The sequence below is a fragment of the Bicyclus anynana genome, chromosome 20 (genome assembly GCF_947172395.1).
Source record: "Bicyclus anynana chromosome 20, ilBicAnyn1.1, whole genome shotgun sequence".
NCBI classification, from domain to species: Eukaryota; Metazoa; Arthropoda; class Insecta; order Lepidoptera; family Nymphalidae; genus Bicyclus; species Bicyclus anynana.
Genome location: NC_069102.1, coordinates 1,590,553 through 1,616,484, shown reverse-complemented (window position 1 = coordinate 1,616,484; position 25,932 = coordinate 1,590,553). Strand labels below are relative to the sequence as shown.

Here is a 25,932-nt window from a genome sequence, read left to right as displayed (position 1 = left end):
TCTCGATAACTGGCCTATCTAACACTAAAAGAAATTTTCAAATCTGACCAGTAGTTCCTGAGATTAGCGCGTTCAAACAAACTCTTCAGCTTTATAATATTAGTATAGATAGCAACACCCTTAATGAGACTTCAGTTAAATAATAAAATCTGGTACATTTTGAAACTACGTATGCACTAGTTTACAATAATAGGGGAACCGAAGAGGGGATTTTTGCAGTTACTCGAGCGCGTTAGATAAACATAAGGGACTATACCTTGCACGTTGTCGAGTACCTCCACCAAGTATAAGCCCATAATATTGGTGGGTTCGTTTAAAATAAAAATAATAAATAAGCCGTTTATTCCATATTTACATTTACATTTCTAAATTACATTTCAAAAGTTGTTAGCAAGTTTTCTTAAATTATTTTAGTAATATTAGTTAGTAAGGGTACGATTAGACCAACCAAAAAAAAATCTAACTTCAGAAATACTCAACCAGCACGTCAAATAAGGTTATATGTAGTATGTACAAGTTATATTTGTGTGATTATTTTTTGTAGTTCAATTAATCATAAATTGTTTAATGTATATATGGAGAACATCTCAGACAGGGGAGGTGAGTGTTGAAGCATTCTAAAAGGTTCCTTTAAACCTATACTGAAGGTCAAAATCCTGGGACCTGCTCGAGATATTCATGTTCATTTATTTGTTGAGAATACACAGATAATTATGTGTTTGATAATTTTTGGCGTACAACAATTTATAAAGACACAATTAAAATCTAAAAAAAAAAGTCAATAGCAAATAAATTAAATTAAACTTAAATTGTGCAGGTACCTATGTATTAAGTAACAGTAGTACAGAAGTAATTGCATATCAAAATGTCATAAAAATAAAATATAATAATTAAATTAATAATTGTACCAACAAGAATGTTTCTTGTACCACAAGAGCACCAAAATTTGATGATAAAATGTTTGTAGCTGCGTTATAATAAATAGAAACAAGAAAACGATATGAAGACAAATAAAACGAACAAAGTTAGTTATTGTGTTATATTTTAACAGTCTCATGGATACAGAAAAATCAATAAATTACTTAAAGCTATATTAACGCTGTACAATAAAGCATACAATTTTATTATATTTAGATGATACAGACGTGTATCAAAAAGGTATATTAACGCTGTACAATATAGTATACAATTTTTGTTATATTTATATGATACAACTATGTATCAATGTATGTAAAAAAATCATCATAATTCCTTATTATACATGTTGGAGAGGAAGTACTTAGAACAGAGTTGCTTTGTATAGAAGCAAATATTGTTATTTAGAGCGTTGAAAAGAGTTCTTAGTAGGTTTTTGAAAAGAGTTCATATTCAATTTGATTTAAAACAAAATGCAAGAAAATTATATTAAACATTCAAAAATAGAATAAATTTAAAAAATTGATAAAGTTCTGAGGGAGGTTTGACATCCTCGAGCGTGGTCGGGTCGCTATGTAACTTTGGAGAGGTGCTGAAGGCAATGAGTTGAGTTTGGAATGATGATAATCACAGTTGATTGAGGATTGACAAATATATTGGAAATGTGTAATGAGTAGCGTCGCAAACTCGCTGCTCAGAAATTAATCAAAAGTGCATGAATATCTATTGTGAAAAGACAATAAATCTGTGTGTACTATTATCTTGTTTGTGCTTGCACGTAACCCTGTGACGCCCACGAGATAGATCAATGACAACGATGTCTAGGAAAATCTGCAAAGGTAGACTTTTCTCCGACACACATATAAAAGGAGAACCAGTGGTTTCACCGGTGTAGTTCCCGTTGCCGTGGGATTTCGGGAATAAAATACAGTATGTTATTCGCTGATAATGCTTCCCATTGTTGAAACAATTTTTAAAATCCGTTTAATGCGTAAAAGCGTAACAAACAAAGAAACACATATTCGCATTTACAACGTGTTATTCACTATTCTATTAAATTTCTATTGATAAAGCCTAATCCTATACACTCGATCAAGTTTTGCTCTCCGTCAGGTGTAATATTAAACTTTACCTGTAAAATAAACCAGTTTACTTACTAAACAAGGGCAAGGCAATAATTAAAAAATAAAATACGCCTCGCGTATTTTGTATAGCGATTAATAAATAACGTTTTACTAACTGCAGGTTTTTTAATATAGCCATGATATACCATTTTGAAATTCACTCAAGTTATTATTACTAGTAAATCTAAGTAATTTGCAATATACGAAAAAAAATATTTTTTTTTCACCGAGTCTAGTGTCTCACAATCGTTGTGTTGGTTTTTTTTACTTCACTTATCTAAGGACACTTGGGTTATTAAGACAAATCTAACGATATCTTAATTACGTAAATCAGCGGTTTGCAAGATATAAGAATAAAGAATATTACACACATACATATTTATATACATACAAGATACGCGCGAAAAACATAACCCTTCTTGCAGTTTGGTAAAAACTGTTGCATAATGTCATGAGCTCAGACCAATTATTGTATAGGACCTGCCTCGCTAAACATTGCTTTTCTGTCAAAGTATATGATCAACGATCTATTGCGATTATAAAAACTGTCTCTATAGCATCGATGTTTCATATTTGTAATCGTGTTCGTCGGTTAAAGAGCTCCGTAAAAATACCTTTTTGTGTAGTTGAATAATGTAAAAAATGGGCAAAAACTTATAGTTTAGTAAAAGATATATACCAAATCTAAGCTCGTTATCCTTAGAAATTGACAGAAAATTTCGTTTGTGAATATAGGTGCGATACTGGTCCTTCTATAATTGGTCTGAGGTCATGAGTGATCGAACTTACGTTGGCGATGGTCTCGGCGACGTGTATGGCGGTGGTGGTGTGCAGCGTGACGTCACCCGCGCGCACCGCCGAGCGGCCCTGCGCCAGCGCCATGTACACGATCACTTGGTCCTGCACATTGTTACAGTTCGCTTCATCACTACTCTCTCTATGCATAACAAATATACAGCGCTGCAAAATTTGTCTATTATATATGTATGAGCAACCAACGTCCGACGTCGGTCGCGTCCACGCCGCGCTCGCCCGACGCGTCGCTGTACCTGTGTGTGCGGGTCGACGCAGGCGCCGCTGTCCAGCGTCCGCCGCAGCTCCTCGCCCGCCCTGCGCCCGACGTCGGTCGCGTCCACGCCGCGCTTGCCCAACGCGTCGCTGCCCAACACGCATCCGGACGACAGAGTGCATGACAAACTGTAACATACGCGTCCATCATTTTACGTGCTCCGTGCTACTACATATTTTTTTCTCGTGTTATACAATGTCTTACCTTAAGCTCATAGACAATTCTAAATTTTTCTAGATGATAGTTTAGTTAGAGCCCGCACAGATAGTAAAACTTTATCAACTGAACAAGAGCTTATCTTGGCAAAAAGAGAATGTATAAAATATCACTAACTATTTCTAAATTAAAAAGATAGCATTCCAGAATTACGATTTCTTCATTCTGAATTCATTGTAATGTGGATATATAATAATTAACATCATTATTTTTTCTAATAGTTTAGTGGATGGGGTTTTAACCCATGTCCACTTAACGTTGAGTCCTAGTCAATTTCTGTGGAGCTATTAACAATGGAATTCAAAGACATTGCAGGGGCACCCCCAGGGGGCATTCACCCGCTGAGTGTTGAATTCTTAAACGCATAATTTTTTTTTCTTTTTTAAAAAGAATATTAGCCATATCTTTTTTTTAATATTTCCTTTCCCCTCCAATTAGTCGGGAAAAACTGTGTTAAGAGTGGGTACGACAATACCCACGACAATATTCTTCAGCGGTTCATTCAGTTTCTCTTCTTAATTCGACACTCAGCAGGTGAACGATGCCCGGGGGCGCCCCCACAACGTCTATAAATTCCACTGTAAGACATGGCTCACTTACATGATACCGTTGCAGTTGTCAGGCGCCAGCTGGTGGTCCTCCTTGTACCTGTGAATGTTCCCACTGCCCTTGGAACTCAGCTCGCGGAGCGCGCCGTCTGCCATCAAGTGTGCTAGCTATAGTCAGATCGGGTAGGTATTTTAAACAATGTAAATAAACAAAAACATATGATTCAGGGGTGCTCAACATTTTACTAAAGCACGAATTTTGTACGAATATTGTCATGAAATAAAACTTCCTTTGATAGACAATTTTTTTTATATTTTATGTTCCTATAAACTGTTATTTATCGAACAGATAATGTTTCACTTATATTTAGGGTTCCGTGGTCAATAAAGAACCCTTAAAGTTTTGTTTTTTTATTATGTATAAGCAAGCACCGCTTAGCTGTACGCTAGATTGTAAGCTATGAGGCAGCCTTTGGTAGAACGCGCTTGCCTAGAAGATGCCTATTCACTCTTGACTTGAAGATACCCATACCCATGTCCGTCTGTCCTTCTATCTGTAACTCAATTACTAATAGAAAACTGTAGCTTGACTATGAAAATTATGTACGCGATTATAGGCGTAAATTAAAAACTTGACAAGTAGTTTTTACTCGTTTTCTCGTAGTGTGGGTTATTGTTAGATATACGTTTTTATGTAGAATTTGATGAGTTTGTTAAGACACTACTTTTCAATTTAGGCCTCTATTTGTAAAATATTAAGATTTAAAGTGCTAATTTAATTTCGTACTAAACTAAATAAAATTAAAAACAGTAAACGAACAACAAATAACAATAATAAACAATAACAACGAAACGAGAGCAAAACGAAATAACAAAAATTATAAGGGAAGAAAATACGCACAACAAACTGGATTTAGTTAACGAATACTGTGAAGTAGGAGTATTAGTCACAGACAAAAAATAAAGTAGTGTTCTGTGCTGTGAAGTGTGAACTGTCAAATCTCAAATCTTCTTTCACTTAATACAAAATCAAAAAATTAATCATAGTTTAAGGTAATTCTGCAATAAATGAAATATTTTATTCACATTATAATAAAAGAAAACATCATTTGAATTACAACTTCTTTCTTCTTTTGATATGATAATACGATAATACGATTTATAAAATTAATTAAAGCTCTTATTTAATTTTATAAATGCATATTAATACCCATAAAACTCAATCTTTGTTTTTCAAAATGGTTTGTGACTCATGTCTGCTTGGGGTATTTAAGGTTCTTTTTATGTCGTTTGTGTTGTATTTCTGCAAACTCTATTTAATTAACATAGAGGAATTAGACATGGAAATGCATCAACAAAATTGTCTGTCGTTTTTAGAGGGGGACGAGGTAAACTCACACATCGAAAAAATTTAACAAGAATAAATAATAATTATAATCTGTACACAGAATATTCAATTAATGGATCAATGTTTTGCTGTTCGTTCGTTCGTTAGAAGAATAGAATCGATTTTTCTTTTATATATTGTTTTAATTTATTATAAATTATAATTATGTTTTTAAGTTAATTTCTTGCCTGTTATTATTATTTTTGGTGTACAATAAAGTATATTTCATTCATTCATTCATTCATTCATTCATTCATTCATTATGTTTTTGACGACCTCCGTGGCGCAGTGGTATGCGCGGTGGATTTACAAGACGGAGGTCCTGGGTTGGATTCCCGGCTGGGCCGATTGAGGTTTTCTTAATTGGTTCAGGTCTGGCTGGTAGAAGGCTTCGACCGCGAAGGCGTACCGACAAGCGATTTAGCGTTCCGGTACGATGTCGTGTGGAAACTGAAAGGGGTGTGGATTTTCATCCTCCTCCTAACAAGTTAGCCCGCTTCGATCTTAGATAGCATCATCAGTTACTGACTGAACATCAGTTACTGAGTGAGACTGAAATCAAGGGCTACCATGTAAAGAATAACAAAAATAAAATAGAAATATTTTTCAAATTAAACGTCACGTCATCTTTTAGTGAATTAGAAGTTGTTGACCGTTTTTCATGCCATTGACTGACTGACTACTTACTACACAAACCGGAATTATTAGGCAGCTTTTTAGACGACGAAAACGATTACAACAATGAAACATCGATACAATCGATAACGCGTTAGATCGTTGGTTGTTTGACAGAGAGGTAACGTCTTGCGGGGCAGGTCTTTCTATAATTGGTCCGTGATAATTAATTTGTTGTATGTGAATCCGGACTCAAAAGGGCTAGAACCCAGAGCCGTAAAGCTTATTATTAAAAATGAAATGTATGTGAATCGAAACGAAAAGTGTCGCTTAAAAGAACCTTTTTGAGTAGTATTATTGTTGTGTAAAAAACCTAAAGTTGTGGACTATAGAACAAAACAACTCTATCATACACGTTTTTTCATGTTGGTTTACACCATTGGTTCCCAAAGTGATCCAGATTGACCCCCAAAGGTCCAGGGGAGACTCAACAGGGGTCTACGTTGTCGTAACAAAAAAATGGGGGTTCACGGTTCGTAATCGGGGGTTCATAGATTGGATTGGACATGGATTTTATCTATACTACAGCCTTTTTTGATGAAAACTTTTTTGTTTTACCAACAAAGAAATTAGAAATGCAGGTAGAAAACCATATCTAATTGTTCTAAGCTTATTAATCAAATTTATTTTCATTAATTTAAGAACAAGTTAATTATAATTATTACTAGCTGACGCCGTGCGGTTTTACCCGCGTGGTACCCGTTCCCGTAGGAATACCGGGATAATATATAGCCTATAGCCTTCCTCGATAAATGGGCTATCTAACACTGAAAGAATTTTTCAAATCGGACCAATAGTACCTGAGATTAGTGCGTTCAATCAAACAAACAAACAAACAAACTCTTCGGCTTTATAATATTAGTATAGACTAGCTTACGCCCGCGACTTCGTCCGCGTAAAAATCGATGTCAACTTTCAACCCCTATTTCACATTATATTTTGCAAGTTTTATAACTTATACCTAATAAATAGTCCACTTATCATTTTACATTTACAAATGTACCTAGAAAAATTAAGGACTTTCCGTACAAACTTTCTACCCCTACTTCACCCATTTCTGGTTTTGTTTTCGCGACAAAAAGTATCCTATTATCCTTCTACGTATTATGGTCTCAAATCGTCTTAAGTATCATTTGAATTCATTCTGTAGTTTCAGCATGATGCCCGGTCAAAAAAAAGGCAAACAGACAGACAAAAAAATAGAAAATAGGCTTCATTATCGATCTCCTACATCTACCCTACACCTACCCTACCCGTACCCTAACTGTATTCTACCCCTATCCTACCCGTACCCTACCCTACCCGTAATCTTCCCTTTCCCTACCCCTAGGATAGGGGTAGGCCCTACCCCTACCCTACCCCTAACCTAGGCATACACTCCCCTACCCTGCTCTACCCCACCCTACCCCTACCCTACCTTTACCCCTACCCTACCATTACACAACCCCTACCCTACCTGTACCCTACCCTACCCTACCCTATACCTTCCCTACCTTACCCCTACCCTTAGCAAAATCGGTCCAGCCCTATGAGCGTGGTGCGATGACAAAGGAAAATAGAGACTTCTATGCTAAAATTATAATCTTTGGATTTACTGGACCGATTTGAAAAATTGTTTTACCAATAGAAAGCTATAGATAGTTATTTGCGAGTGTCATAGGCTATGTTTGATTCCCATATTCACACAGGAACGGGAACTACGTAATTGGAAGCGCGGGGCGTCATGTAGCGGAATTTCTGCGTCTTTTAGAAATTTCGTATTATCTCCGAAACTATTTAACTAATTAACATACTACAAAGGGCAAATCTTATCTCCATAATATCCTTGTGATTATTAAATAATTTATTTTGATAAGGATTTAAGTTAAGTACCATAAATAATGACGCAAACCTATGTATATAAAATTAATAATTTTTAAAACACAAATGGTACTATATCTGCTAATATATAGAAGATAGATATATGGTGTCGCGGTCTTTTTTGTAGAACTTTTAAAGATACATAAAGCCTCCATACATAAATTTCAATTTTACACAATGGTTAAGGCAGCGCATGTGAATAAGTCTGCTTAAGAGGATTTTCGGTCCGACCTGTATGACAAAAACTGTGTTAACTCGGCGAATATATATCATACTAATATAAAATATAGCCTATAGCACTCCCCGATAATGTAGCATTCTACTGGTGAAAGAATTTTTGAAATCGGACCAGTAGTTCCGAAGATTACTTCATTTAAAAAATGTGACAAACTTACAAACTTACAAACTTTACCTCTTTATAATATTAGTATAGATAGTATAGATTAGGTGTGAAATGACTAGTGATTTATTCCCCTTATTTTTAATTAGTTTGTTGCTGAACAGTACTCATCAAAAAAGGCTGTAGTATAGTTTCATACTGAATGGGGCGTTTTCTTAATAATACAAGTGATAACTTTTTAAATCCCTGTATTGTGTGTACGTACATATTAAAAGCCACAGCACAATAAATTAATTAATTCAGCAATCGATTATCACATTTTTATTACTTTCTCACTTACTCACCAACGATAACTGATTATTTAGTTGTTAATTTGCTTGGAACTGAGCCGCAATGCAATTTCAAAATATGACATTTCCCATATTTAACTGCAGGGGGTCCACCGGAACCAGCTAGATTTCAAAAGTGGTCTATGAGAAAAAATAGTTTGGGAACCTCTGGTTTACACTGTACTTGCATATATTATTCAACAAACTACAGAATGGGAAAGAAATAAGCTTAATAATACCTTGATGGGCAAAGTCCCAGCCACGAAGCTAGTGCCACTGATCTCCTGCACATCGCCTCTCTCCGTGAGGTTGACACAGTTCAGACTTCGTATTGGATTCACTTCTATGAGCACTTGACCGCCTCCTTTTGGAAAATACCTGCAATAGGGTATTTGACTCATATCAAATTTAATATTGACAATATTAATTTCGCGTAGTACATGGTATATAAGTATAGATATTAATTAATAAAGGTTAAGGATTCTCATAAAACTTAATTTAAAAATTATGTATTTTCAAATTGTCATCCATTTCGTGACGTCACAATGTTACTTAATGTGCTAATTGTTAAGTAATATTTTTGTCAAATGCTCCGTTTATAAGGGATTTGTTAACGTGACGTCATGTAACAGTTGAAATATCATCATCCATCCATCATGGACTGCGTTTTTTCTCGTATTATCAAAAACATATTTAAAAATTTAAATTTTTATGTCTTAAAAAATATGATGGGTTTTTAATCTAGTAGAACGACAATAGAGATGGGAAAAGGAGGCAAGGGCGACCACATAAGAGATGGGAGGATGACCTGCCGAAAGGATGGCGAGGAAAGGCCAGAGATCGAGTAGAGTGGCAAAGTCTGGAGGTGGCCTATGTCGAAGGACAACCTGGTATATAAATTAAGTAATAGTATTAGGTATATCGTATGTATTCCGCAGTCAGAGAATAAAGGCTATTTTTATTTTATTTTATTTATTTTTTTAGAACGACAATGCACAATTTAAGGCCATTTAAAAAAGTGTCAACTAGCCTGATAATAGGCTAACCAGTGATAAGAACTGTTATGTTAGCTTGTGTATCTTTTGTACTGTGTATAATGCGGTAGAGGCGACAAAGATTGTATCATCATCTTGTGATAGAGGAAACATCTCAAACAGTTCCCAGGACTTGTGACCTTGGGTGTAGGTTTAAAGAATAAGGTAGGGAAGAGGAAAAAACTCCGCATTTCTAATGTCCGATCATGCATGCGTCATAATTTTTTTAGTCAGTACAAATACAAAATCTTTATTGTTTAAACATAATTATAAGTTTTTATAAATAGCAATGTTGAGATCTTATTTTGGACACTGTGGTGCCTTGTACAAAAGGCCTCACTCTTTCATAGTCAACATAACATCTGTATGTACGAATGGGTGCGTGTGTTTGTGTGTCTCGGCGCAACTGTTAGTGTCTCTTCATAATTTGAAGTAGTTCTTCAACCCTTTCATAATTTAAATTCTTAAGCCACGCTGTCACCGTTCTTTTACAATTATACATTGTTTCATTGTATATACCTATTTTTAAATTAATTGAATTATACAGCCAACCCAATTGCAAGGCCAAAAAAAAATTAACATCCCTGTTTAGCATTTATGATACTACCTAGTCTTCTTTTCTTTGAGTTCAACAAGTATCGTTATTTGTTTAGTTATTTTTATGTATGTATCTACCCTCTTCGAAGTATCTCAATGTGGAAGTCGGCGCCGAACCGTCGCAGCGCCGCTCTGAACACGACGGCCATGTAGTCGATTTGCGGCGCCATGTCGGCGTTGGTGCCGCCCGTCAGCTGCAGGCGCACGGGCGCGTCCGCGAACAGCGCGCACGGCAGCGCCACTTGCAGGAGGAGGCTTATAGATCTGAATACAGAACAATTAATTTTTTAATTACAGTTTTTGGTTTTGGTAGAGATTACTTCTTATGGGAGGGTAAACATACAGCAGCAGGTTTAAGTTACACGAGACACACGTTTCTTTATTTGTTTTGTTCTATGTTAGCAGATAGATTTAGGTTGGATGATAATGAGTAATGAGACATTCATAGTTTGGTCTAACTTCTCTAGTACATATCCAGCCCCAAGATTCATTTTCTTTTCAGGAGTATAAGATAGGCATGTATAATGAAGTTTGAGATTGTGTTCCAATTGCTGTTTGTAATTATTTTTTTCTAACTGGACTATTACATATCCAGCTCTAAAATTGTTTTTCTTTTCAGGCATTTAAGTTAGTCTGGTATAGTGAGCTGAGCTTCAAGCTTATTGGGATCCAATCCCTATTTAAAATTCCTGCTACAAAGAGCATAGAATACTTGGCTATTTTTTTTAAATGATCTTTCCCTCAAATTAGTCATACAACAATAATACAACAAATAAAAATAGTCTGGCTGATTGGAGGCTTTGGCCATGGCTAGTTACCACCCTACCGACAAAGATGTCATGTGATTTAGCATTACAGTACACCCTCCAAATTGAAGGCACAGGTCATATCCACTGGGCTATCATGTCTCTCCAGTCCAGGAAATGTCCGGAAATACATGTATAGTAATACAGACCCTGCTGTTTTAGTATCAGCAACATAATGTCCTCCTCTGAGCTTGCCTGGGATGAACTCTACTTCTGTCGAGCCAATACTGGTGCCTTGCAGCTTTGCTTGGCACATCTCTGCTACAAGTTCAATTCCTGGGAAAAAAAAAATACATACAATCTTCAATCATCATCATCATCAACCCATATTCGGCTCACTGCTAAACTTGAATTGCCTCTCAGAATGTGAGGGGTTAGGCCAATAGTACACCACGCCAGCACAATGATGACCGGAGGATTGGCAGGCTTCACACACGCAGAGAATTGAGAAAATTCTCACAATACAAAAATCAATAGATTATCATTATTATCAACTTGTTAATAGCATAGTAAAGGGCCTACTTTTAGGAAAGGGGTTATTACATATTTACAGTAACATTTTAAGAAATACAATAATAAATAGGGCATAGGTACCTGGAATGTTTTCATGGAGTTTTGAAAATGGGTTAGTCCTTGACTACAATCTGACCTGATGGTAAGTGATGATGCAATCTAAGATGGAAGCAGGCTATAGCTATAGTTTTTGAGGTGAGGTACTAGAAGACGTCCACTGGGAACAGATTCTGCGTCAGGGTTAGATTACGGAGATCTAAGGGCGGCCAAAGTCGGGTGCGTCCGCTAGATAGTAGAATATTAATCAGAAAATAATGATTACCTTTTAAATGCTGTGCTGCTAAGCCGGGCTTGCTTCGGCCCGCGCGTATATTTGTTACCCTCACTGGAATACCGAGGATAGCGCTGAGTGATATTGATGTCCGCAGAATTTGTCCGCCCTGCAAGTGTACTTTTTATATTTTTATGGCGACATTCATATATTGCAATAATATTAAGAGAATAGCTTACCCCTTCTAAAACGCTCCCATCAATTTTTAGTACATGAGACATTTTTATAACTTATTTTTATTGAAATGTATTAATATAGAGAAATTAAAAATTTCAGCCGGCTTTCTGTAGATATCTTGTTTTTTATTTTTTTATTTGACACTTAGACAATAGACAATAGACATCAAAGATCACGGACGTCAAAATTCAACTAAACGCATTGACAGTTGACGGTGCTGCAGAAACCACAGAAACGAACGTTTTTAGGGTTCCGTAGTCACATCACAAGGAACGATAAAAGGCTTACAATTGCGCTGATGATTTTATTTTATTTTTATGTTAATTTTTTATTTATTTTACAGCCTTGGATACAAGTCCTTAAAGGCCTATTTTCCTATTCTATATATTCTGCCACAGATATCAAATTATCAATTGCTTTTGCTGCTATCTGTATCTGCTACTTGTTTATTATTTTTAAAATGGATTTGGAATAATTTGGATTTTTTTTGGAGTATTTACTTTGCTTTGAGTATAAATAACAATAAACTCGAAGAAAAAATATCTTGAGAACAATTAGCGCTACGTAAGGATGCAGAGGAAACCAGGATATCCAATTTCTAATTGCAACATAAGAACGGTGAGTCTCGGTCGTCAATAACAATAACAAGAAAATTGGCTTAATTAAATAAATGGTAGATCCGGTCTATTATAGTAAATAAGTAACATTTGTATTCTACAATGATACAATTTACAATTTCAAACTACTCTAGGTAAAATGCTACGCCTATCAAGTTGCCTTCTAACCAACTAACATTTTCTAATTTTAAATTTTAAAGTTAAAAGATACAAAGAAGTGCCAAGTTACTGTACTAACTAGAAAATTGCTCTCTTTTACTGTACCTTCATATTATTTGCCATCGCAGTTGTGAAACATGATTTATTTATCATATTTTTGACCAGCCTTTTTCCTTTTTATAAATTACCCCCATTTAATGCAAAAAATCATAGGAATAATGTATTTCCATAAACAAACAAACAATTAGGCTTGGGCTTACTTCCAGCCTCATTGCCACTATTCTGAGGATTATAAAACAACTAGCGAATGCCCTCAATTTCGTCTGTGTTGAATTCAGTTTTTCACAAATCCCACGGGTGCCATGGATTTTTCCGGGATAAGAAGTAGCCTATTTGTTAATACAGAGTAAAATCTATTTTTATTTCAAATTTCAGCCAAATCGCTTCAGTAAAAAAATCAAATATACACACTTACACACAAACTATGCCTTTATTAGTGTGATAGTGTGTAAACAAAAACCATCATGCTCCAATGTTTGTGGTTGAGTTAGCAGACCTAAGAGTGATAAAGTTTGTCCCTGTCATGACCTCTATATCAGATATTAATAGCAACAATGGCTATACTTATTATTACGCAACTAATAATATTGATATGTGACATTGTATCAGTTGTTTATTTATTTAGTTACGAGCGGACGCCGGTGACTTCGTCTGTGTGGAAATCATTGTAAACTTTCAAGCCCTATTTCACCACTTTAGGGGTTGAATTTTAAAAATTTTTGTATCCCATTGAGTATATTTTGTATTTTTTTTTTATGACTTATGAAATAGTAACTCTAAATAAGAAGGACTTTCCATACAAACTTTCAACCCCTATTTCACCCCTTTCTTATTTTATATTTTTGTAATAAAAAGTATGTATTATGGTCTTAAATCGTGTCAAGTTTAATTAGAACTCATTCAGTAGTTTCAGCATGATGCCCGAATAACAAAAAAACACGGACAGACAGACAGATAAAAAATCGAAAAAAAATATTTATAGCTTCAGTATTGATTCTATAATGCCCCCCAACAATAACAAACCAGTTTTATTATAAGTATAGATTTATATTCTTTATTTGTACACCATTTGTAAAACAAAAAAGAACAAACAACAAGATAGAAACAATACAAAACTGTTGGTTGCCATAATAAAGTAAAGATCTTCCTAACTACAGGTTGCTAATAAGAATTTCTCGGAAGTCTAGCTACCAGTAGTGTTTTTTTTATCTTTCCTTTGTCTATCAGACCTGTCTCTGAACCATAATCCGATCGAATGACTACTTATAGCTTGGCAACTTCGTTCGTAACACTCGGGCAATGTGTTCATAACACTCCGCCCGCGCGGGCCGCGGGGCTTATAGCGATGAATGAAAACCTCACGACTGATGCACCTCACTTCCCCACACGCACGATTTCACACCCGCGCAGTCGTTCCCCCAGTCGCCCGCATATCATGGGAGTGTCATCAACGAATTTACCAGACTATAGTATGTCGCTAATGTGTAGTAGTAGTTTTCAACAAGGTTAGACTTTATACAAATAAATTTGACCAAACAAAAAATGATGTTTCTAATGAGTTCTCCGGGTAGGCAGTGCCAGTGCGTTTTTGCATCTATGAAGCCACTGGTACCAATATTTAGCTTTTACCTACATACCTACCTCATCATCATCATCATTTTTAGCCGATGGACGTCCACTGCTGGACATAGGCCTCTTGCATGGACCTCCAAGCATAACGATCTCGAGCCGCCAGCATCCAGCGGTTTCCTGCAATCCGCTTGATGTCCTCTGTCCACCTAGTGGGGGGTCGACCAACACTGCGCTTTCCGGTGCGGGGTCGCCATTCCAACACCTTGGGACCCCAACGTCCATCGGCTCTTCGAACTATGTGGCCATACCTACCTACTCAGTAACAAATACTCCTTCCTAACTACAGAAACGAAAACCCAAAATTGATCATGGACATCATGATTTAGTCGTCTAACTGTGACTGTTTGTTCAGCCTGACAGCATGCCTGCGTCCGAGGGTGTTGAGGAGGAAGAGCCAGTGCAGCGGCGCCAGCAACTCATCAACTTCGGTCACTCCCAGTGGGGCTTCACCAACTGGAGCTGGGCTGTCACCAAGCAGGACTTGGGTAAGCTGATTTTTAGGGTTCAGTACAAAGAACAGAACAATTTCTTCTTTCATCAGGGCCTAGGCTATACCACACTTGTCAGTCATCATCATCATCATTATCAGCTGATGGACGTCTACTGCTGGACATAGACCTCTTGCATGGACTTCCAAACAAAACGGTCTCGAGCCGCCAGCATCCAGCGGCTCCCTGCAACCCTCTTGATGTCTTCGGTCCACCTAGTGGGGGGTCGACCAACACTGCGGTTTCCGGTGCGGGGTCGCCATTCCAGCACCTTGGGACCCCAACGTCCATGGGCCCATTGCCACTTCAGTTTCACGACTCACTGAGCTATGTCAGTGACTTTGGTTCGTCTGCGGATCTCCTCATTCCTGATTTGATCACACAGAGAAACTCCAAGCATAGCTCGCTCCATCGCCTGCTAAGTGACTTTGAGCCTTCAATTGAACAGTGTAGTTTGCTTAAAAGATCATTTGGGTATCACTTACAGAATATAACTTTTTTCCTAACAATATTGATGTTCTCTGCCCACCTAGTGGAGGTCAAAAAACACTGCCTTCTGGTGCAGTCTTGATTTTACAACCAACATCGGCTCTTTGAACTATTTGTCCTATCTATTACCACTATAACTTCGCGACTTGTTGAGCTATGTCAGTGACTTAGGTTCTTCTGCGGATATCTTAATTTAATTCTCCTAATCTTTTTTTCCCCGTCACCTGTGCATCCCCTGTGCTTAACCTGGTGCCTTGTCGATCAAGTTGTGCAGAAAAACACGTCCCTATAAAAACAACAGACCTTGGCCTCTTTAGAAGTGCAGCTAGTTTTATATTAGAACGAGTATCCAAAGCTGCTCTAATAGGATCTTACCAAATTTGGCTAGGCAGGGAGAACAACACGAGCAGAGAACGGGGAGTGTTGATCGATCGTCAAGGAATTCCTTAACCCTACATCCTGTAGTCACAAGTTCAGGACTCTGCTCGGAGTTTTTCGCGCTACCACGCGATGGACGGTGAATCCATGGAATGCTAAGATATTCGTCTCATAGCTCAAGGACAGAGCATGTCCGATCGCGGTATGAAATATCATGACTCATTTTTTTGCCAAACTTAAGTTTGGTTGATAATGATGATGGTAAATCTGAAATTGGTGAATGGTGATACATCTTCAGATTTCGCGGAGATGTCGAACGGCAAGTACAGCGCGGGCGTGGTCGCCTTCGTCAGCATCACGGTGAAGAGTGTGGGCGTCCACCGCGAGAACATCGGCTACGCGACCGCGCTGGCGCCCTACAAGGGCGCCGCCATACACAACGCTAGGAAGGTAATGGACGTACGATCACGTAAAAAAGACGTACCGCCAAGCGATTTAGCGTTCCGATACGATGTCGTGTAGAAAACGAAATGTGGATTTTCATCCTCTCTCACTCTAAGCAAGTTAGTCCACTTTCTTCTTAGATTGCATTATCTCTTACTATCAGGTGAGGTTGTGTCCAGTGTTAACTTGTAAAGAAAAAAAAATAGAAGTATATTTATTATTCTACATAGTACATATTAAAATTAAGCCTAACCATAATGCACTTTTACTGTGCATTTGGCTTTGCCTTCAGTTTGACCATCTATGAATAGAAAATACATGAATAATATAAATATGATGTATTTATTTCAGTGTGCAGTCACTAACGCCCTCCGCGAAACCTTGCTGAGCTTTGGCGGTAAAGTCGCCACTGATCTGATGGAGCTATTGGATGCGCACCGAAGCGAAGCCCCCAACCAGAACCAGAATTTGAACCAAAACCAAAATATCAACCAGAATGTGAACCAGAACCAGAACGTGAACCAAAACCCGGTGCCAAACCAGAAACACGTCCCACCAGACGCCCATGAGAACAACCAGAATGTAGCGAACATGAAGCCGATGGAGAAAAATGTGAAAATGGAGGAGCCAAGTGTCAAAGTGCCGATCGTTCCGCCAACGAATGTCCCGAACCCGCCAGTGGGCAGAACGCACCCAATGCCGGCCAACGTGCCGCCCAACATGCCGCGGCCAACAGCCAACGCCAACCCCAACGTCAAACAGCACCGGCCCCCCGACGTCCGCCCGCCCGCACCTCCCGCTCCGCTCCTCCGCCCGAACTCAAACGTAAGTTTCGTACTCCAGCCCGTTATGTACTCTAACCCCCCTCGCTTGGCCCCCCCGCCCCCGATGTTCCCGAACATCTACCAGTATCCGGGCCCGTGGCACTTCTACGACCCGTACGACCGTCACCATGGTAACGTCAATTTGAACTTCAACATGCCGCCGAAGAACTTGGTCGTCAATGGTCGCCCGGGGTCTGTCGAGTGCAAATCTCGCGAGGAGCACTTCACCGGGCAAAGTCTCTGGATCAAGCCCTCCATCTTCTATGATGGCTTCTGGACAGAGCAGAAGGTGAAGAAGTGGGTGGCTGAACAGGTGGAGAAGCAGTTTCCCGGGGACGGCAGCAATAAGCCCCCGCACGACCCCCCGCCTACCTAAGCTGTCTATAATTTAGGGGGTCGAGTCAATGCACTCCAATATTAAAATCATATCTTTTGCTTAAAATAGAGGTGAAGAAATAGTATCTTATTTTCACTGTATTTGCGACTCGATAAGAGGGCCTTTAGGTTACTCATATCATATTCAGTCGGTAATAAAAAAATAATTAAATAAATTATTTGAATTTAAAATTGTAAGGGTGCAAGTGTACAAAAGGCAACATAGCGGAAAAATTAGATATTAATATCTATAATAATAATAATAATAATATCGTTTATTTGCAAGAATTATTGTTCTTTACAACATTTAACTAAATTAATAGTACTATGTTTATGGTATAATTGGTATACCTAGAATTATTATATATTACATGGATATTTATACATTAATTGTTGAAAAAAATGGCCCTGTATTTAATCTGGCCATCTAAGTTAAAAATACTTATAATAATTGGAATAATATTTATAACGAAAGTGCATATTAATTTTAACATATATGAGCACTTTTACTGTAATTAAATTAAAAATACTATACATTTTCATTTCAAACTGAAATATCTTCAACATTCAACTGAAGATATTTTTGCAAGTATTACAGGACTTGAACGGGTCTTTATTTTAGAATTTAAACTATCGTGAGTGTTATTCATATTAATTTATTTATTATGAAACACGGCTAAAACTCACGTGATATAACATCGGAGTGTGTTTCAACACAGTTCGTGCGCTATAGCATGGTGCGGGTGACAGTTCTTTTCACTCTTGAAAGTTTCCCGCGATTCACGATAATAGTACTTGTTATGAACGTCATACAGACAACTGTCACCAGCACCATGTTACGCGGACTGTAGTTTCAAAACCATACGGGGCCCTTAGTCATGAACTGGTTCTGGCAACGCAGCACGAAACTGCGACGCGGTGGTGGCGCGGTGCTGCCAGAGGGGATGAGGGGTGGTGAGTGAAGGTTCTGTTACACGTATTTTTTTTTTTAATTTGCGACATCGAATGGAAAAAAAATCAAAGGTCCTCTTATCATGTCGCTTATTTAAGTAGCACTTCTTGAAAGACACTAAATTGTTTTTTATCTATCAAAATTGGAGCTGCGTGGTGGATTTAAACTCTATAATTCTTATATATTATAGGATTTAGAGCATTGTGTGTGCATTTGGCTGTGTGTATTTAGTGATCTGCAATAATATAAGGTTTTTTTATTATTAAATTTAAATACAAAATTATAATTTAACTAACATCGTCCCCGCGGTTTCACCTGTGTAGTATTAATTCCCGTGGGGATAAAATATAGCTTATTTTACTCAATAATAATTCTACTTTAATGATTAATTTTTAACTGTCTAGTAGGCAGTTTCTGAGCCCATATAAATTAAACAAATAATTATATTAATACATGTATAGGTTTAGGATATTGTAATTAATAAAAAGTTGCTTCTATTATCTATATTGATAGATCCACTGTGATTGAAAAATTATACAGTTTTGGCCCACCATGCCGCTTCAACGCGGGTAACTCTAATGTAAGTTATACAAAGCCGCAATGTAAATAACTTATGATATCACACTTGTGCGGTGAACTAGTGACAGTAAGCGCTAGCAATCACTGTGTTTTGCCATTGTCAAATATTCTAAATGTGGTTTAGGTACAGTCTGACCACTTTGAGAGTGCGTTTTTGACAGGTTTATTGAAAGTGACGTCGCATTTATTTTGTTGGTTTTGCTAATGATTATGTTTGTATTAGGTAATTTATTTTAATAAAAAAATATAAAAACTTGTAAAAAAATGTAGGGGCGCAAGACTTGAGAGCTCAGGCAAACTGTGGTCTCTACCTACTTATCACAATATACTGTTTCAATGACTGATGTCTTCTATGTTGAAGCTTTTCACTATAAGTAAAATATAAAAAAACGGCCCCTGTAACTAATTAATACAAAATCTCAATAGCTAATAACATTGAAGCGGTCTAACTCTTCACCGAGGGGTGGTAGTTCGATCCTCTCCCTCTTGGCTTTTGTTGGACCCTCTTCTAATACAGTCTTTCCGGACTAGTTTGAGGGAAATGCTAGAATATTGGTCAAATTAAAAATATATGACAAATATTCTTTAAAAAAATACTAAACTAAAACACTTTTTGATATACAATATCAAGTTTTCTTAGTAGTAGTTGTGTACTGTTTTATGTTAAGTGAAAATCTCTTGCCAAGTAGTCTCAGCATTGTTTAAGTCACATTTGCCTGTAAAGCGGAATAGCAATGCTGTTTGGCAGCAGAAATAATCGGATCGGAGGAGATCGGACGAGATTCTTCCATTTATTAATTTAAGTTCATTTCCATTTTATAAAAAAATATATGTCATAAATTAAATATATAATTATATACGAGTAATTATTACAATGAAGCCCCTGTAGGGTATTGTGATCTTTCAGACAAAGCTCTGTGACTACCGTGTCTCTTTATTTCATTGATGTCTTGATGATTGCTTGACTGTATTCTATTTTGGTATGACCAACTGTCAAATGTCAAAAACGCATTCTCAAAACGGCTAGACTATTATTAGACATTAGGTAAGAGGTTAGTGGTAAAAAAATGTTTATTGCATTTTCTTACAAGTTTCTCAATAGATCTCTATCTCACTTTTGTACTAGAGTTTATTCAGTTTAGGGGCACTTCCAAATATATGCGATATTCCGGACTGAATTTATGCGATGCACAGATTAAGAATAACAGGCAGATAAAGCGCGCAAAACACGACGGTGTCGTAGCCGTTCCTAATACAAAATTCAAAAACGAATACATTCTCAAGTCAGTACGACACGAAGCGTCGCATTAATCATAAATTATTCAAGAAAAATGGCGTTTGAAATGTTTTTAAAATTAAATAAAAAGAAAAAACGTTTTTAATACATGAGAATTTTCTTAATTCTCTGTGCGTAGAGTCAGCCAATCCGCATTGGGTCAGCGTGGTGGATTATAGCCTAACCCCTTCATTCTGAGAGGAGACTGGTGTTCAACAGGGCCGACTATGGGTTGTTAATAATTGATAACGGTTTACTTCTGGTCTGTATTTCGCACGTATTTGGAAGAGCCCGTAGGTATTTTGTGATGTTTTTGTCACAGCAATTCGGATTTGTTACTTGACGGATTTACGAGTCTAAAGCCGAATTTATATTTGTCTGACGTGTCGTGTTATGACGCATCAGAACAGAATCGGTATCATACATTTTGTATGCGACACATCGGTAGCCAACACATAAGACGTGTAAACGTTACCATACAAAATGTATGATAGGTACCGATTCTATTCTGATGCGTCACGTCCTCAGACCAATTATAGAAGGACCTGACTCATAGTCACGAACAAAATTGTCTGTCATTTTCTGAGGAAAACGAGCTTAGATTTTGTATATATCTTATACTAAACTAGAAGTTTTTGCCCGTTTTTTACACAATTCAATTGCACAAAAAGGTATTTTTACGGAGCTATTTAACCGACGAATACGATTACAACTATTTAACATCGATTCTATAGAGACAGTTTTTATAATCGCATTAGATCGTTGATCATATACTTTGACAGAAAAGTAACGTCTAGCGAGGCAGGTCCTATACAATAATTGGTCTGAGGTCACGTCACGTCACGTCACGTGAGACAAATGTGAATCCTTCTTAAGTGCATACTGTGTCGAAATGTTTATAGATTGTAAGAGTCGTGTACGAATGTACGGTAGCTGTAGGTCATGTTTTTATTGTAATAAATTGTTTGAAAATTTCCAATGTTTGATTGTTATGTTACGTTTTGTTATTGTTTTTTTTTCTAAATTATTTTTGTTTTAACATCTGCATCGTATGTTTTGGATTTAGCATTTATAGATATTGGATTGCATAAAAATAATTTATTTGACAGCACAACACTTAGCTACAGAATAACTTGGTATATTTATTTCTTACAATTATTTTACGTTAACCCTAGAAAGTGTTGTGCCAATAAAATGGACCTCACTCAGCTGATATTAATTTAAACGTTAAGTACCTCGTAACAAACTGTTACTTAGGCGTAGTTCGGACTACTTTAGTATTTTAGTCGAGTACAAACGATTTTTGGGCGATAAATCCAAAAATTGTTCGTACTCGACTAAAATACTAAAGTAGTCCGAACTAGGCCTTATAGCCGGGACCGGGGCTGACGTACTATGAGGTACGGTAATGTAACACTGTCTTTACTTCCAATTCCTTTTTTTTGTATAAACAAGCGTTTAGCTGCAATCACGCCTGATGGTAAGCAATGATGCAGTCTATGGTGGAACTCGCTTGCCTAGAAGATGCCTATTCACTCTTGACTTGATACCCATATTGTAGGTGGTGGGGAAAAATGAAGCTGGCTAAGAATGTAACTGGAAAGGGGACCAACCATTTTTCATAAAATGCTGGTTACATATTTGATGAATAAATCATCACAATGTCCAAATTAGAGTAATTTATTAAATAATAATATCAGTTTTAAATTCAGTTTGATTGACAATTGTATAATCAAGACATGGGCAACCAACATTATAAAATGCACGATTTCATCTTAAAACGAACATTTAAAAAAATAGCAACAGAATTCTAAATAATTAGTTTTTCGTCGTTCATTTTTTTTTACTGTAACGTGCTTGGCCCAAAATGGTCGGTCTCCATAGAAGAAAGAAAATCTCAATCATCTAATTAATCAACTCAGGACCTCGCAATCCGAAACTGCATAGGCCAACGACGCAGTTAGTTGGTGCAGTGTACCTAATGTCATCATTAATAACTCATATTTGCCTCACAGTTGAGCACGATTCTCCTCTCAGACTGGGTTAGACTGATAGTCCACCACGCTGCCCTAATACGGCAGACTTCACACACATAGAGAGTTAAGAAAATTTTCAGGTATGCCGGTTTCCTCACGATGTTTTTCCTTCACTGTTTGAGACACGTGATATTAATTTCTTAAAATGCACATAACTGAAAAGTTGGAAGGTGCATGCCCCGGACCGGATTCGAACCTGTGGAGTGTGTGCACAGGAACTTTACGATCTAGTTCCTCCGTCCCCATTTTACCACAGAACAGCGAGACGCCGTGAAAAATGGCATCCTTTTGTTGTCAACGTGCAATCAACCCGCACGAAACGTTTTGCGTCAACGTTCCTAATAAGAACTGCCAAAATGTGGAATGCCCTTCCGGCACCGGTGTTTCCTGTCACGTATAATTTGTGCTCCTTCAAGGCAAGACCGAATAGGCATCTTCTAGGCAAGCGCGCATCATCTTGGACCTCATCATTGATTCATCAGGCTTGATTGTGGTCAAGCGTAAGCCTACATAAAAAAAATAACCTACGCCCTCTGGGTTATCATGTCTCTACCTAATCTAATATCTTGATGTTGGTATTACTGGCAGGAAGTGAAACTGGAGGACCTATCCGAGGCGGAGGCGCGCGCAGAACGCAAGCGGCGCCAGAGGCAGGCCCAGGAGGAGTTCCGCCTCAAACAGCTGATGAAGCAGAAAGAAGACTTGGGTTAGCATTGACACTATAGTAGGTAGTTTATGAAAATAATAATTATAACCGAGTATTAATTAATTATATTTCCTCATTGAAAATTAAACTAGAGTACCTTTTAAATAAAATGGTGAAATAGAGTACGATAAACATTTTCTTTAATTCCCCTCAGATCACAATCAAGAGGTGAATAAAAATAGTAGTCTCGACACGTTGTTGATGGCAATACCGAGCCAGGACATCGTTATAGAGGACCCTGGCAACACTGAACTAGCGGGCAAGAGAAAGTCACCTTCCAGCAACGGTGGCGCCACAAAGAAACGTAATATTAGCAAACTTGATATAGTTGACAAAAATTAAGTTTTAATAACTGTGGGTACAATTTTCATGCTACTAACAAGTTAGCCCGCTTCCATCTTAGTTACTTACCATCAGGTGACATTGCAGTCAAAGGCTAACTTGTAGAGTCAAAGTAAACTTATGAGCCTCAATAGCTTAACGGTAAGAGCGGTCGGGCTCATCACCGAGGGGTGGTGATTCGATCCCCGCCCCGTTGGACTATTGTCGTACGTACTACCAGTCTTCCGACTAATTGGGGAATGGGAGTATTGGTCATATACAAATGTTGAATGTTCTTTTTTTTATTACTAAAAGATGCGATACCCCCAAATCAAAAATGGCGCAACTCCCACGTCAATATAGAAGCGAAATATAGAAACCTGTTATTTGTGAAATTTTCATGTGTATTTAATGTATATTAGATATACCTTGTGTAATTCCTGAGGTAATAATAGAATAGTTATTTATGCCACTGTCATGTAATGAGGATCATTGGAGCACGAGTAATTTTTGTAATTGCACAATAGACAGCACGAGTGCTATAATGGCTAATTACGTGCAGTGGCATACAAAACTTTTTGTACAGCTTTGCCTCATTGCAGCAAAATCACTCTTTCTAAAATGGCCCTCATTACATGACAGTGGCATAATAACTATTGTAAAACAAAAATTATGTGATGTTGAAATAGTAAACGGAATAATTTCCTAGATGAGCAAAAATATTTTTGTATTTAGACTGAAGTTACAAACATTTTATAGCTTTTCTTGGTGTTTAAATAAAAAATATTTTGTATTGGTTGTTTGTTGTTCATTAGTTCATTTTACCATTAACTAAAACAGAATAAACTGAGTAAGCATTAAATAAAAATTTATCTATTTGGTAAAATATAGGAAAACCGACTTCAAATCTTACTATAGAACTTGTTGAATTACTGTACTTAACCGTATGCTGTAATACTTTGTAATCGCACCAATTACAATAAAATATACAGCATAAGGCCGCAAGTACACACGCCAACTGGTAATGGTAGGTGGTAGGGACTGATTTTCATTATTTTTTTAAAATTTAAAGTTTTCTATGTAACTAAAAAAAAGTATACTCTGGCTCAATCGCTCAACGCGCGAAGCGGAGTCAATAAACCAAGTAGGTGGGTAGGGCTGTGTAAATGAAACATCTTTTGAGAAATCATATTTAATCGAAATCACTAAAACAAGTTACGAACTTACAAATAATTATATACAAGGACTTGCTTATAAACTCCTTAACCTTAGGACGTTGTTCTCACATTGAGAAATAAAATTAAAACATTCAAGTTGACATTGGATAATGCAAGAACAGATAATAATGACTTCTCGCAGTGCCAACACCACAGAGTATGTCGAACGGTTTGAAAGAGGCACGAACATTTGCCGCTATATTAAAAGGTTTGTATAAAACTATTTTTGATTGTATTATAATAAAGTAGGAAAACATAGATATCGCTAGCGTTAGAATAAAGTCAGAAAATTATTATACTCGACTTATCCTTGATAAAAACATGATAAATATGAAACAGTACGTCAGGTGACAGCAGCTAAGTGTTAATAAATTTTTAACTTTATTTTAACGCAAAATAAGAATAATAATAATTGCTTTCAAGTGTCGCTTTAACAACAGAAACGCTAATCTGTCAAGAAGTTCAATATAGTATGCACCAAACTTTAATTCCGCTGTGAAGTTGCAACACGAACTACGCAGATGTGGACCGCTGGGGTACGTTTTGAAGTTTGGCGCGCACTATAGTCTATACGTACCCATAAAATGACAGATTACTAGGTAATATATAAGTTAATATATAAGATATACTAGGTAATATATAAGTTGTTTGCATAAATCATAAAAAAAAAAACAAATTTGGCTTTTAAATGAAACCTGTTTTGAAAACTGCTGAATTTACCGTTTTTCTCTTTCGTTATAGTTGGGCAAAACTTAACGTTATTAAAATAAATTGACATTTTTTTAAGTGAACTGTAGCGTAAATGACAGTGTTTTGTATGTGTCAAATTTCACGTCACAGTATGATTTATGAGAATGTCAAAATATTTTGATTATAGTTAAACAGCAAATGTACACATGAAATGTGTTATAATTTTACCAGTATTTTGTATTAAATGTGTTCAAATAGAAAATTCTTCAATCACAAAAAAAATTTGTTATTTTTCATTGAAAAAAAAAAAAGTACTATAACCTTATTCTATTAGCTGGATAACTTAAATAGACACTGAAATACAATGTGCGAGTTATACAATGTTCATATCAAACATTTTTGTATGACGGGATACACATACAAATCTACCATACATTTTTCGTACAAGTGAAACCCTACAAGATTATATTCAAATACAAATACAATATAGGAAAATTATTGCGATATTTAAAGCTATTTGTTATAATTTGGTAGTTTACAAATATAAAGTATTGATACTATATTTAAATGTGTGAATACAGCCATTGGAAGAAATGTCATTATTTTTCTTTTATTATTATAGGAAGGAATAATTTTAAAAATATAAATACACTGCAATTATGCACTGCATTCGATCTCAGTATCTCATATAGAATAGTATGGTATGGACTGCGCAGTCTATCGAACGTCCAGTGTGGAAAAAGACGAGTGTGCTTTAGACAACACGAC

The 25,932-nt window shown here is 36.8% G+C and overlaps 2 protein-coding genes across 4 annotated transcripts; one reads left to right on the top strand and one right to left on the bottom strand.

Moving 5' to 3' along the window:
- Positions 1-1,024: 1,024 nt before the first annotated feature.
- On the bottom strand, positions 1,025-12,082 carry LOC112047057 (RNA 3'-terminal phosphate cyclase). 2 transcript variants are annotated; one of them, XM_024083969.2, is made up of 9 exons: positions 11,924-12,082; positions 11,736-11,853; positions 11,050-11,176; positions 10,173-10,358; positions 8,703-8,841; positions 3,925-4,040; positions 3,089-3,236; positions 2,829-2,939; positions 1,025-2,047 (listed from the first exon to the last, which is right to left on the bottom strand). In XM_024083969.2, exons 1-9 carry the CDS (start codon positions 11,963-11,965, stop codon positions 1,961-1,963), a joined length of 1,074 nt encoding a protein of 357 aa, XP_023939737.2. In that variant the 5' UTR covers positions 11,966-12,082; the 3' UTR covers positions 1,025-1,960. The 2 variants fall into 2 exon arrangements, with proteins under 2 accessions (XP_023939737.2, XP_052743872.1); XM_052887912.1 differs by having other exon boundaries at positions 11,736-11,864; positions 11,924-12,044.
- Positions 12,083-12,330: 248 nt separating this feature from the next.
- LOC112047056 (uncharacterized) lies at positions 12,331-24,055 on the top strand. 2 transcript variants are annotated; one of them, XM_024083968.2, is made up of 6 exons: positions 12,332-12,539; positions 14,742-14,874; positions 16,043-16,194; positions 16,540-17,013; positions 22,819-22,936; positions 23,091-24,055. In XM_024083968.2, exons 1-6 carry the CDS (start codon positions 12,492-12,494, stop codon positions 23,276-23,278), a joined length of 1,113 nt encoding a protein of 370 aa, XP_023939736.2. In that variant the 5' UTR covers positions 12,332-12,491; the 3' UTR covers positions 23,279-24,055. The 2 variants fall into 2 exon arrangements, with proteins under 2 accessions (XP_023939735.2, XP_023939736.2); XM_024083967.2 differs by lacking the exons at positions 22,819-22,936; positions 23,091-24,055 and having other exon boundaries at positions 12,331-12,539; positions 16,540-21,168.
- Positions 24,056-25,932: the final 1,877 nt, after the last annotated feature.